The sequence below is a fragment of the Arachis hypogaea genome, chromosome 16, assembly GCF_003086295.3.
Source record: "Arachis hypogaea cultivar Tifrunner chromosome 16, arahy.Tifrunner.gnm2.J5K5, whole genome shotgun sequence".
NCBI classification, from domain to species: Eukaryota; Viridiplantae; Streptophyta; class Magnoliopsida; order Fabales; family Fabaceae; genus Arachis; species Arachis hypogaea.
In genome coordinates, this window is record NC_092051.1 from 150,869,571 (window position 1) to 150,884,486 (window position 14,916).

Genomic DNA, 14,916 nt, shown 5'->3' on the forward strand with positions numbered 1-14,916 from the left:
TAATAATAAATATGTTTATATTTTTTCATTAATGTCTTCAAAAATAAATAAGTTCATCTATCATCAAATTTAAAAAATGACACTGGACAAATAAAATAAAAAACACATAATGGATATATTAGAATACCATTGGTGGCTCTAAGAATGATATTGAGTGACCAATTGATGAGGCTTAGTTATATATTATATATTCCAATAATCCAAGTAAGCAAAGAGATAAAGGAGTCCAAGGCCTAAAGATATAAAGATTCTGGTTCCTATATAATAGCCTGATAACTTTCATTAGGTGTCACTTTCATTCCACGTAGATATATAATATGAAATAATAATAAGCACATTTTATTATTATTATTATTATTAGAGAAAATTCTACTTCCCTCTCCTGTGAGATGCTAAAATGACACTCCCCTCTCTTCTATTTTATAAATGTACATTTTCCTCCTTTCTAACTTTTAAAAAATCTCATTTTTAATCCATTTTAAACTTTTTGTGTTAACTAATGTTAACTTTATCTATTTTTTAAAAAAAATTATTTTTTAAAAAATATTCATTAGCAAAAATTTTATTTTTTATTATTAAATTTTGCTTAATAAAATATTCTTTAATAAATTATTTTTTTATTAATTAAATTGTATTTTTAAAAAATTTAATAATTATGTTATTTTTTTAAATACCCTTTAATAATTTTTTAATTATTAAATTATAATTTTACCAAAATTTTTGTTAACAATTTGTTTATATTTTATTATTAATTTTTCGATATCTATATATTATTTTAACATTAAATAAAAATTTTAGTAAGATTATTTTTCAATATCAATAAATATTAATTGTTATACATATTACCAGTGGTAAGATTTTTTTATTTAATATTAAAATAATATATATTAATATAAAAAAAATTAATAATAAATATAAAAATAATTGTTAACAAAAATTTTAGTAAAATCACAATTTAATAATTAAAAAATTATTGAAAAATAGGTATCTTAGAAAAAAATAATTTAATTATTAATTTTTTTAAAAATATTTCGTTAAAAATATAATTTAATTAATAAAAGAATAATTTATTAAAGGATATTTTGGTAAGCAAAATTTAATGATAAAAAATAAAATTTTTGTTAATGGATATTTTTTAAAAAATAATTTATTTTTTTTTCATAAAAAATGGATAAAATTAATATTATTAACACAAAAAATTTAAAATAGATTAAAGAAAATGTTTTTTAAAAATTAGAAGGGAAGAAAATGTACATTTATAAAATAGAAGAGAGGGAAGTGACATTTTAGCATCTCGCAGGAGAGGAGAGTGACATTTTCTCTTATTATTAATACAACCTTGAAATTGAAATTCTTGAGAGAGAGATGGAAAATATAATTAAAGCACCTACCCCAATGATGATCAAACTTCTAAGGTTATTCACCATATCTTTTATTCTGTTTGTTATGACATAACATATATAATTTCAAAGAAGATAATGTAACAGCTATATATAATATTATAATGTTTTTGTTTTGACATTAGCTGCATGCTATGAACAGTAGGATAATGCTATATCATAGCATCTCTTTGTATTAGCAGATATTAGAAGCTAATTAAAATATGAACTACGCTATAAATATACTAAAATCAACTATTAAAATTTTAGTTATTAGTATAAAATATATGTTAGAATATAAATATATATATATTAAAAATAAATTAAACTACATATATTTTTATATACAAATATATTAATAGCTGATTTTTGTGATTGATTTTGATGTACGAATAAAATTTTTGATAAAACATATATGATAAACGTAATTAACAAGCAATCGCAGATAACCAAAAGTAATTAATTAGGGCTATCTATCTAAGAATATTTATGATAAACGAAAAGAAAAATCATAATTCTTTACATATATAAGTCTTATATTCAACATTATTTTAATTAAAAATTTCATATATAATATAAATATAAGGTTTAATATGGTTAATTATATTGGAGATTTTCTTTTATATATGTAACATCCCAATTTTTTTTAGAAAGTATGAGAAAATAATTTTTGGTAAAAGAAGGTAATTGTCAAAAAGTTTGGATGTTATATTTTTTTTCTATCAATTTTTATATAAATTAAAAATGTTAAATAATTAATGATAATATTAGAAAAATAAAAAAAAATCAAAACTTATCTTATTTAATATTTATTAGTTAAATATAGATATATAGATATTAGTAATTAATATCACAATATAATTAAATATAATATACTAAAAAAAATATATTATGGTAGATTCGTAGCTAAAGCTAGTCCTCTCAACTTATAAAAGATTGAAAGCATTTTAAGTACTCAAGAATAAATATCGGTATTTTAATTAAAAATTTTTTGGAGTTAGTAATTTTTGGTATTTTTAGTTAATATTTAATTAGTATAAATATTAAATTATTTTTAATAAATAAATTTTGTTAATTTATGTGTGTAAATTCTGAAAAAATTAAATATAGATGAAAATAGTATCGATTTATGTGTGTAAAATTCTAATAAATATAAATACAAATTATATATTTTTTATATGTAAAATTTTTGTAAATATAGATATAAATTATTATTTGCTAAATATTGACAAGAATAATAATATTTACTGATCATATAGCATTACTCTTTTAGTAATTAATTAATCATCAATTTTAATAATAAGATATATACATAATTAAAATTAAAGAATATATACATCAGTAGTATTTCTACAATATTAGAAAATTTTGATATAAAAATAACATTTTCTTGGAAGCTAAGATTAGTGAGTAATAAGGAGTTGAATGGATTGCATCCACACTTGTATGACTTCATCAAACACAACATAGACACTGGAAGAGAAAACAACAAAAAGGTAATAAGAAAAAAGTGGCTTTTGTGGTTTTATATGTCTTCATATGATCTTATATATTCATGCACATATTATAATATTATGGCCTGAGATTTTCTACATGGTTGTATCATCATTATTATTCATGGCGCCCGTGAACATTTTAGTGTACAGCCATTAGAACTACTGGACCCATATCTTGTCCTTTTTTCTAGTACAAACTTTGATCTCTTCACACCTAACATCTTTTATATATGTACTAGGGGTGTGCATGGCCCGGCCCGGCCCGAAGACCCGGCCCGGTCACGAACACTTTTGGGGCTAATTTGGTGTGATTTTATCGGGTCTAGGGCCGGGTATGGGTCTTAAAAATAGATCCGGTCATTATTTCGGGTCGGGTCCGGGCCATATCTCGGGTCACCCGAAATCGGCTCGGTGGCCCGGTCATCATACACAATTAATATTTTGTGTTATTAGTGATGGATGATGGCTATTATTATGTGAAATTTAAGTATTGTAAACCTTAATATTTTGTATTACTAGTCATTATATATAAGACTATAAGTTAATGTTTTATATTTAAAATGCATAAGACTTTAGACTAATGCATAATCTTGTGTTATTTGTATTGATTTAAATATTTGGTGTTATTAGGCAATATTAGTATTGATTATGGTTATGCTTTAATTTTACAGAAAAGTTGGTTCTTATTATATTTTTCTAAGTGAATTTTACCATGTCAAATAGTAGTTGGAGTCTTGGAAATTTGGATATTTTTACATACTAACTTACAAGAAGGTATCAAGGTAATATAATGTTAACGGCCCAGTTTTCACCCGGTTTTTACCCGGTATAATCGTGGCCCGAAAGTGTATAGATTTCATCGGGTCTAGGGTCGGATTCGGGTCTAACAAATAGGCCCGGTATATATTTCGGGTCGGGTCTGGGTCACATCAAACCCGGTTTCACCCAGCCCATGCACACCCCTAATATGTACTATATATAAATAAACTAATTTTACATCACATAAGAAAATTAATCTTTTTATATGATATGTTCATAATAAAATTAAAGTAAGTCATATGTGAAAATATATATATATAACTTAAACTTCTTCGAAGGAAATTAGTGTATAATTTTACAAAAAAAAATGGTATCTTGCATATTAATATTATTTTAATTTTTTTTAAGTGTAATTCAACCCTAAAGAAAAATAATAAAAGGCAATTGAGTTCAAAATTTAAGGTGATGATAATTCTTGTATATGAGAGAGAGAGAGAGAGAGAGAGAGAGAGAGAGAGAGAGAGAGAGAGAGAGGAGAGAGAGAGAGAGAGAGAGAGAGAGAGAGAGATGAAGTTGTAGATTAGAGATGTCTGGTTCAATTTTTTGCTCATGTCAATTCAAGGGGGACATTATTCTTATGTTCCTTATTAAAATATGGTCAAAATGCTACTCAATTTAATAATAAAAAAAAGAAGGCATGCATGTGAAAAAAGGAATTTGAAGAATGAGTGAATTTTACATTATGTAATTAACTTTCTTGGTTAATACAAAGTCGGCGCGACCCTTCAATTTGCTACTAATTCCTATATTTGTTATAATGCCATATTCCTTGAAGTCTAAGCATTAAACTTTTTTTTTTTTTTTTTGTGACTAGCATTAAACTAATTAATTTTGCACTAACAATAATCCCATAGCTATAAGTGGAATAATGTAACTTTATCTTAGCTTCTTCTAGCTAGCAGTAGTTTCAAATTCGATTATTTATCCTTAAATATTTTTTATTAAGTAAAGAATATTATATTTTTTATTAATTAAAAAATTTTAATTCTCTATAAAATATTAAAATTAATATGCTAATTAAGTTAATCGCTTTTATTTTTATAAAATTATAAAAAATAAAAGTCTAAAAGCTTATTAATTTATTTATTATCTCTAATAATATATAGTGGGTTTTTTAAAAAACATTGCACTTCTTTTTTTTTTTCAAAATATATTAACATGCAATCTTTCACAATCAATACCAAATCCTAGGATAACAAAATTCTAAATAGTTTAGGATAAACTCAAATTATTGAGTCAGAGTGTATAAATTAATATTTAATAGATGCATAAAAAAAATAAAAAATATATTAAACTAATTTTGCACACTCATGTAAAATAGGGAAATACCTAAAAAGTAGTATGATTTTTTACAATTTGTCCCCCCACTTTATGCTCCGAAGGCAACATGTAGCATCACACAACCACTACTATATAAAGGGTACAATGCATCCATATTATTCACATAAATAACTCTCTCTTTCTCTCTCCCTTAATAACATTGAGAATATATATTAATTTTCGTTACCATATAGTCATATACTATACTATAGTATAGTGTGTTTATTTTTTTTTTTATTTTTTTCATTGTTTTGTTGTGACATATAGAAGATCATCAATGGCCTCAAGCTCAGCTTGGACATCAAAGCAGAACAAGAGATTCGAGAACGCCTTGGCCGTGTTCGACAAGGACACGCCGGACCGGTGGCAGAAGCTGGCGAGGGCGGTCGGAGGGAAGACCACGGTGGAGGAAGTGAAGATGCATTATGAGATGCTTGTTGAGGATTTGAAGCAAATTGAGGAAGGACATGTTCCTTTGCCTAATTATAGAAATGTTCCAAGTAATGCAACAGTTGGATCCAGCAATAAAGGTTACAATTACATGGAAGAAGAAAGAAGGTCTTGTTATTACTACTTTCTACCACTTCTACTAATATTTATGTATACCATTTTGCACCATTACCCGAAATCAGTTATTCGTATAGAATATATATTTATAAATAAATATATTAATTAAATTAATAATTTTATTTTTACGTATATAACATTTTTATTATGGTGAAAATTCAGGTGCAATTAACATTACGTAAAATTTATTACACTTAAATTTTTACCTTTTATCATATATAACTAAAATAAAAATTATTTTACATTATTTTTTTTGTCCATTTAAATCGACACTTATTTTAAAACGGAGTGGTTGCTTGTTTTATTTAATTTATACAGAAAATAAAAATGTACTATATTGTATCTGGTATATTTAATTTACCATGATAGTTAAAAGGGATTCTGTATGTAGTGCTTATTATATTTTTCAAAATAGTACATTAAAAAAATTGAATAGATATAAATAGTAAATTGGTTAGAGCTTGGATATACATTAATTAATATCTTCTTTTTGTCCAAACTAATAATTATTATTATTTTGAAAAAAAAGTGAATAGGCATGCTAAATTGCTAATAATTATGTATTATTTTTATATATAAAAAAAGTTATTGCGTAGAGACACATAAATGCCGGGTTTACTGTCTAATTTAGACAAAACACAAATGATTTATTTCACATACACCTTATTATTATATTGTTGTGAATTGTTATTCAAGTTTCTCATTTTTTTTTAATCTACATAAGATATATATATTTAATTGTGAATTAATAATGTGGCTTGGAATCTGATTTCGTTCATGCAATGCAGGTTGAAGTTTCTTAGCCTCCAGTGAAGACTAATTAAGCTTGGTGGGACAAAAAATAGAGATTATATTATACAAATCAAGTGGATTAAGTGAAAACCCAAAAAATGCACCTAGCTTATTATTAGTAGCTTAATTAGCTTTGTTCTTTAATAACAAAAATCAAATGTGGTTTGATTTTTTTCCCCTTAAGTGTCAATGGTAGCTAGCTGTATGTTATTATCCCTTTATATATATGTAATGTAAAAAAAAAAGTTATTAATTAATTATCTCAATCATATATGCCAACTGGTTGATGGTAAATCATGACCAGTTTTTGTCAAGTACTTCTTTTCATTAATTTGTCCTTTTGATGGATACAAAATTACAAATGATATTGATAGAGACTAAACTTGTAATGTTAGATATGATCTTAGAATACTTTTCAAATTGAGAAAAAAAAACCAATATATATGTACCAAATGGTCAAAAATATTACAAGTTCCACGATTCTAAGTAAAAATATGATTTTTAAATAGTTTATAAGTGTGAACGTTTTTAGTGATGCAACTGAGAAATAGAGACTAACAGACAGAGATTGAAATAAATTTTAGTATTCTGTTTGGTGCAAAATGAAAGACAGAAATTAAAACAAGAATGAAACTCTAATTTAATTTGCACAAAGGATAAAATTGGAATTAATTAGTTGAAATAAGGGTATTTTAGATATAAAATGTTATTAAAGTTTCAGTCTCTATTTCTAAAAATTTTAGTCTCTGTGTTCTTACTTTTTGGAGGTACTAAAATACTTGAAATTGTAGAGACAGAGACAGAAATTTTAGTACCAATCTCTGAACCAACAAACATGATATTGAATTTTAATCTTTCAGTCTCTGTCTCAATACCTCAAAACAAACGCTACCTAATTGAGACTTAATTGAAATGATACATTAACATGTCTTTTAATATATTGTATTTGGATTTAAATTTTGATAATATTAAATAATGAATAAAAATTCTTAAAAATATTAGGTATGTAAGTAAATAGTGTATATGAATTTGTGATGTAATACCTAAAATTAAAGACAATTCAATCTATTAAAAAAAGTGATGTAAATCAAAATTGACACTGATTCTACCGACCATATAACTTGGATTCATAATTAGTGTAGGAAAGGTTTGAAACCTCGTGAAACAATAGAACCCTCAAAGGTTGACAAATTTTGCAACTTTTGTTCTGCATAAGAAGATTGTGCAACAGGTTTCTAATAGCTTATAATTAGTATATAATACCAAAATTAATAACGTAAGATATTGACAAATAATTCATTATTGCTTGTAATGCATGTCACTGGAAAATATAAGTACATTTTTTTATCCAATCACTAACATTATTATTTTATTGAAGACTAGTAGTGGTTTACTAATATTTTCATCACATAATGATTAGCAAAAAATTCAAATATATTATACTTTATTACTCCACTACTAAAGTAAACCTTCTAATCTAAGGATGTTTACTAATTAAGATTATATATTTGCTACTCATTCTTAATGAGTTCGTAGACAAAATGGGTGTATTAACAATTAATCGCACTTAGTTGCCATCAATGAAACTTGACTCATCCTTAAACATTATTTATTAAGTAAAAAATAATGCACTTTTTATTAATTAAACAAAACTTAACTCTATTTATTATATTTTAGATCAATAATTCATATTTAATTTTTAAAATATAGAATTTAAAATTTAAGATTTATGTTTTTTTTTTAACTTTAATTAACAAATTAATTTTTAAGGCAGCATCGCATTTTTTATCATCTTTAATACTAAGTATTACAAACTTATTAACACCACACTCGCACATACAATGCTTAAAGATTTTATTTATTATTTCTTTTTTTTTAGTTTATCACGGTATCTCCCAATTCAATAGGACAAGAACTAATCCGTCGCGATACTAAATTCTATTTAAGGATTTATCATTGGCCAATAGATTGCTACATGCACAAAGCATATACATGATGACCATTAGACCAAGATTCTGTGCATCCACTCCTTGGACTTGAACCTTGGTGCGACATGATTGGAGACCTACAAATTCCCCGTCTGGGCAAATTTCTGCCGCTATTGGTTTGGGCGTTTTTGGATAAGGGTTTAGCCTTGTTATTAGAAAAGCCCAATAATATTATTGAGAACAAAGTTAAAACATAAGCCCATATCCAACTCGAAATAAACAAACAAGCCCAACTAGCTAGCTAGTAGTTAACTTATGTCATGTGCACTCTACTCAACCGATACTGAAATAATATGGACCGAAAAATAAGAATAAATACAAACCCAATTTTTTGTTATTTAAAAAAAAACAATTAAAGAAAAAAAAAAAACAATTAAAAGAAATATTTCAATTCCCAGAAATACCCCTACCCCTACCCCTACCACTGCCACAAGTCCACACTCCATTCTCCATTCCGAATCTCTAATCTTCTTCCACCATCCCTCCGATCTCTTCACCGCCGCGTGCAAATTCTGCTTCCGGCACCGCAACGAACACCGCCTTCTCCGCCTCAGCTATTCTCGTTGCAAGGTGCACAATGCTGCTGTCTCTTTTTTTTTTCTTTGTTCATTTCAATTAACAGATGCAGCCGATCGTGGTTCATAGAATAGTTGAAGCATCAACTTAGCTTTGTAATCTGTATTATCTAATACCATTGATTTTGAGCACTTGCACTAGATTCTGTTTAAAATTCAAGTGTATCGGGTTCATATATTAGGAATTAGTGACGATCTCTTGGATCTGTTTTAAAGTAGAGAACAAAATCATTTGCTGGGTTTTAGATTGATTACGTTAGGGATCGGAGGTGGAGGACTTTCATCTTTTGTTCTGTACTTGGTTGATTGGAAGTCTTTGGTATGCAATTCACATTACAATTGAATTTAATAGCTAAGAACAGTTGGTACCAACATTAGAGTTTTAGTTTTCTTTTGTTGACAAACTTCTTGTTAATTTATTTTTATTGAAAATATGATCTAGTACATGCTTTTAAAGCTCAGCATGGTGCTGAACATGGTTGATAACATGTCCTGTTTCGGGGTGTTGCCAAAGTCTGATTTAGTAGAGGTACAGTGAGGTTTGGTGATGACTTGCAATCTTGCATCACCTTATGTGTTTCTATAACCTTTTGCAAATTTGTAATATGTTATCCTTAGTTTTTCTCTGTGTTGGTTGCTGATATCATCTATGTATAAGTAATTGATGAAATATTTGGTGTCAACAAATTTTGCTTTTATCTTGGACTAGTATTGTTACTATGCTAAGAGATACCTTCGTTATGGATATTACAAATAAACCTTGCATATTTGGTTTTTGTTGCTGCTCCCGTGCACTGCATGGGCAGCAACACTAGTTGATAAGAAAGTTTTGCTTCTTACATTGTATCGGTGATCCTGATAACCCGTGTTCTGAAATCGAACCGGACTGGCCGGTTCGACTGGATTAACTGAGAACCGGTCATCTAACCAGTCTGATTGATCCTCAAAATTGCTCTGCAAAAAATCGGCTAAAAATCGGATGAACCGGCGATTAACTAGTGAACTGGCCAAATCGGCCAAGTTTTTTAAAGTACCGGTTTTATCAGATACCCCAAGCTCTGTCGTCGCCGTCGCTCGTCTTCCTCCTTGCCGGCGGTAAGCACTGTGTCTTGGATTTTGATAATACTTGGATGTTGATAACTCTGTTAGCACTTCGCAGCCATCTCCTCGGCGTCGGTTTGCTGGTTTAGGGTTTAGTAATTGATTCTGATAATACTTGTTAGTTGTTAGTAATTGATTTGCTGTATTTTCTGATTTTGTTAATATTTGGATTTTCTTCGTTAATATGAATTGATGGCTTGATACAGAGTTATTCTGCTTTTCAATTTTTTTTCATTTTGTTAATTATATTAATGAATTATTTTGTAATTCTAAATTTGATATAAGTTTAATTTTGGGATTCTGGATTTTGAATTTTGCTATATTGAATTTTGCAATATAAGTTCAATGCTGCTGTATTGAATTTTGCTGAATATAATTCTGGATTTTGAATTGCTGTCATTCTGAATTGTTGTATGTAATTTGTAATTTAGATTTCTAGATTTTTAATTTGATCCGCATACGAAGCCATGACAAATCCCTCACCCGGTTCAATCAATCATGGCATTCATAGACATGTTCCTGTATTGAACTGCGTATTTTTTTTGTTAATCTCCCTATATGTTGTGTTCTCTCTGGCTAGCATAAAGTCACTCCTACTATATGGTGAAAATTTCTAGAATTAGGTAATTGTTAATCGCCATCGCGGAGCTCTTCTCCTCTCTGTTGCATCTCGTCTCACTCTCACCGCGAACGTCTCTCCTCATCGTCACCTCTGTTCACTGCTCGGCCGTCACCTCCTCTCACCGGGACCTTGCTTTCACATCTGTTCCACTGCTCGAGCAGTCGAGCTTTTTCCCTTTGCTCTCCAGGTTCTCTCTTTATCTGCTAAGTTTCTTGATGAGGCTGTGAATGTCTTCAAGGCTAGAAGTATGGAATTAGCCCTCCCTAGTTGTTTGTTGAGGACTATTGTATTTTGATTGACTTCATTTAGTGATTTTGTTCAGGTTCACTGTTCTTTTCAATTTGAGTTAATTCTTCTAAAATAATTTCGTTATATTTTGGTGGTACTTATTTTGGTGGTACTTATTAATTTTGTTGATTGTTGATTTAGTTGTCTAATTGTATGGATTCTCACTTCTGAGTTTTTCTGAACTTCTGATGCCATATGTAATTGATAATTGTGTTTTGAACTTTTGATACTGCATGTTGTTGCTTCTTGATGTGATTAGAAATTTTCTGTAAATCTGTTCAATAATCAATATTTAGTTATTAGCTGTATTTAATTTGTGTAAATTTGTGTTTGTAAATTGTAGTTATTACTAATTAAAAATTTGTATTTTTAAAGATAGAACAACTAAATAGTGATCAAGCATTACATATATTAAATTATTAATTTTCAATAATTTTATTTAATATTTAATAAAACCAGTTGACCATTAGTCGAACCAGTAAATCATTAAATCAGTAATCTTATCGGTTTATTGAGAGGTCCGATTCTCGCAACCTTACTACGAACTCCTCCCTCAGCTCTCTCCCTTCCAAGTTCCAATCCTAATTTCCATTGCACCCTAGTTCGGCGTCGTCTGTCCCTCTCTCTCTCTCTCAAACTGCAGCAGCAGTGGTGCTCACTAAGCCAGCGCCGCCTAACATTCAAAATTTAGTAACCTCTCGAAGCTCTGCTCGGCCCTCTTCTCCTCTACGTCGTTGCGTCTGGCCCTCTTCTCTCTCGCACATTGGTAGCTCTTTGACCCTCTTCTCTCTCGCACAAGCTCTTCTCCTCTGCGTCTCTGTATAATCGTTCCTCCTTCGCTAGCAATTCTGTTTCGCTCCTCCCTGCCTCGCCGTCTGTTTCGCTCCTACCTTGCCGTCAGTTTCGTGCCTCCCTCGCCGCGCGGTAACCAGTGCTTGTTCGTTTTTTTTTTGTCGTTAATAACTTGATTTTGATGATTTTGAGTTTCTACCTCTGATTATATGATTCTGTAATTTGGAATAATGTTCATGATTATGAGTTTCTGATGGATTTGTTATGTTTTTTCTTTTATTAATTTGTATGAAACTGAAATAAACTATGATGTTGAGAATTTTAATTATTCTGGATTAATTTTGTTGATGGTGTTTCACTGATTTGTTAAATTTTACTGGCTGAGTTGATGGTATCTTGCTAAATTTTTTGGTACAATTTTGTTCATGGTTTGTTTTTCTTTGCTGAGTTAATTTTTCTAAAAATTTTCTGGATGTAATTTGTGTTCTTTTTGGCTATATGTAATTTGGATTGTTTTGTGCCTTGAAAAACTTGTTGTCTTATAATAAAAAAATTAATAAATTTCTGGGTATTAGATTGGTACTCTTCTTAATTCTTTCTGTTCCTTTTTCCTTTTATTCTGTGGCCTGTTGCTTGAATTTTGGATTCTCGGGGTTGTGCGGGTATGGGTTGTTTGTTTGGTTGTTCCAATTTGGGGAATTTTTATGGTCAGAAGTAGATTGCTGAAAATTTCAGTTGATTCTTTATGATTTTGTGGTGTACTGTGGCTTCTTGTTTTGTGGGATAGAAGCCAATTTAATTGAGCATTTTGTTTTGAAAAAAACTTGCATTTACTGCATATCTTTTGCAAAGAGAACTTGTTTTTAAGACAATGAAAATTCATTCTAAGGCCAACTTAAGTACCTCATATATTTGTAGATGCTTCAGAATTCTTCTTACAAATCCTATCTAGTCTTTTATGATGCTTTGGCCCCTTTAAAACAAGCACTCACTTGGTATCATTGGTGGGATTTAGTGAAATAGTAAAACTTGTTTCATTTAATAAAGATATATGTTGTTAAGTATTAACTTTGGGTTCTTATTGGCTTTTTATTCTATTTTATTAGATGGAGGAAATATGGAAGGTGATGTAAACTCTGAATTTTTGAATTTTATTAGTTTATAAATCATTGAATTTAAATATTTAAAATTATATATTGAATTTTTAATAATTTTATTGTATATTTAATTAAACCGGTTCAATTATGGTTCGACTTTGGTTGGATCATTGAACCATTGAACCAGTCATTCACTTGACCGGTTCAATGACCGGTTCGGTTCTCGCAACCTGATACCTTATGTTTACTGCCAATTGTGAAATACTGCACTAAAAGTGATTAACATCCACTTCAGGTTTTGATATACTGGTATCTCTTTCTACATCCTTGTTGATCAAGAATGCAATTTTTCGGAGGGTCTGAAATCAGTCCATCACCTCCTGTACCAACAGCTTCAGGGAACAATGGCCATATGATGTATGTGTTCAATAGGAATGGTGTATGCTTGCTCTATCGGGAGTGGAATCGCCCATTGCGGACATTGAATGCTCAGCAAGACCATAAGTTAATGTTTGGACTTCTTTTTTCACTGAAGTCACTAACAGCGAAGATGGACCCTACCATGTATGTTGGTTATTTTATTTAAATAACTATACGCAAAGTTAAGAATTGTTGCAAAATTATGCAACAGATATAATTTCGGGTGAGGGTAGTGCGTTAACAATGTTGACCATTTTTCATGGATAATTGACCATTTCTGTTACATTGTTGCGAAGGTACCTTCTTAAGAATACTGTTTGCATTTATACATCATTTTCTGTGCAATGTGTAGAAATTACAGCACTAGACAATGATAAGGAGTTAAGTTGCGCATAGGTGATAAACCTGCAATTGAAAATTAAGTCCTTGGTTTTGGTTGTCAATTCCTAAATGGTCATGTAAGTAATGTTTATAACCTCACACCATGGTATCATTAAGTTAATAATGTGCTATGATCTCATAGTACTTAATGGGATGGTTGTTTATTCTGATGTGCCCTTCATTTTTATCCTAATTAGGTGTAGTTTTCTCCTGCTTGTTATATTTTGTTTGTGAAATTGTTTTATTACTGTATCTTGTCTACTATTTCTGCAATTTGCCATTGATCAACAATATAAATGATGATGGATGTTTTGTATGATTGTAAAAGGAGTTTCTTTGGTGTAGACTTTTTATACTGAACTGGTAGGTTTAGTTCACGTATTCCAACTTATTGTGCAGTGCAGAGAAAGGAAACCTTGGTGTGCCTCAGTTGCCCGGCCAAGGTTGTTCATTTCACAGTTTTCGGACCAATACATATAAACTTAGTTTCATGGAAAGTCCTTCCGGAATAAAGGTCAGCTACAACAATGTTCTTGTATACCTTAAGATGTAGTTGGTGCTAATTTAAGTTGTAATTAATTTTTATTTGGCACTTTGTCCATATTTGTAATTAACTTGTGGTTATGATTATATTGAGATTCTCCATGATTTTCATGTTTCATGCAGATTATCCTAGTGACTCATCCTCGAACCGGTGATCTGCGGGACTCCTTGAAGTATATCTACAATTTGTATGTTGAATATGTTGTCAAGAATCCACTCTATACACCCGGATCTCCTATTAGGTAACGTAGTATATATCACTTTTTCTTCTCAAATTTTCCCCTTATTTACCATGGAAGAACTTGTTTGTTGAATCAATCTTTGATGGGTTTGTGTAGGTGTCAGCTGTTCAATACAACATTGGACCAGTATGTGAGAGGCATTGCCTAGAAGCTATGAAGTTCCCAATCACCATTATTGGTGAACCATTGATCACCATTATAACTAAACTCATTATTTTGTGAAGTTTTTTAATAACTTTTTTTTATCCTTTCATCTAAAATTGAATCTTTCCTTTTCCTGTCCACCAAACCACCACGCTTAGTTGACTGAATTCTACTATAGTGTCCAGTCGTTAATGTGATCTTGAAGATCTTTGATCTTCAGTTGTTTTTGCCAGAGTTGCTGCTGCGATATTGAGCTTCTCTTGTATCAACATTCAATCTTCAACAGAGAGCTATTGATTTATTCAATCTTATAGCATATGATGTATTCAATCTTAATTAGATATTGGCCC

At 29.4% G+C, this 14,916-nt stretch overlaps 2 protein-coding genes across 5 annotated transcripts; both read left to right on the top strand.

Annotated features, from left to right (window-relative positions):
* Positions 1-5,127: 5,127 nt before the first annotated feature.
* On the top strand, positions 5,128-6,687 carry LOC140179756 (protein RADIALIS-like 4). The gene is made up of 2 exons (XM_072219502.1): positions 5,128-5,572; positions 6,370-6,687. Exons 1-2 carry the CDS (start codon positions 5,292-5,294, stop codon positions 6,392-6,394), a joined length of 306 nt encoding a protein of 101 aa, XP_072075603.1. The 5' UTR covers positions 5,128-5,291; the 3' UTR covers positions 6,395-6,687.
* Positions 6,688-8,727: 2,040 nt separating this feature from the next.
* LOC140179757 (uncharacterized) lies at positions 8,728-14,901 on the top strand. 4 transcript variants are annotated; one of them, XM_072219503.1, is made up of 5 exons: positions 8,728-8,931; positions 13,132-13,400; positions 14,037-14,151; positions 14,304-14,422; positions 14,519-14,901. In XM_072219503.1, the coding sequence occupies exons 2-5, from the start codon at positions 13,177-13,179 to the stop codon at positions 14,568-14,570; spliced, it is 510 nt and encodes a 169-aa protein (XP_072075604.1). In that variant the 5' UTR covers positions 8,728-8,931; positions 13,132-13,176; the 3' UTR covers positions 14,571-14,901. The 4 variants fall into 4 exon arrangements, with proteins under 4 accessions (XP_072075604.1, XP_072075607.1, XP_072075606.1 ...); XM_072219506.1 differs by having other exon boundaries at positions 8,737-8,931; positions 12,846-13,400; XM_072219505.1 differs by having other exon boundaries at positions 8,813-10,031.
* Positions 14,902-14,916: the final 15 nt, after the last annotated feature.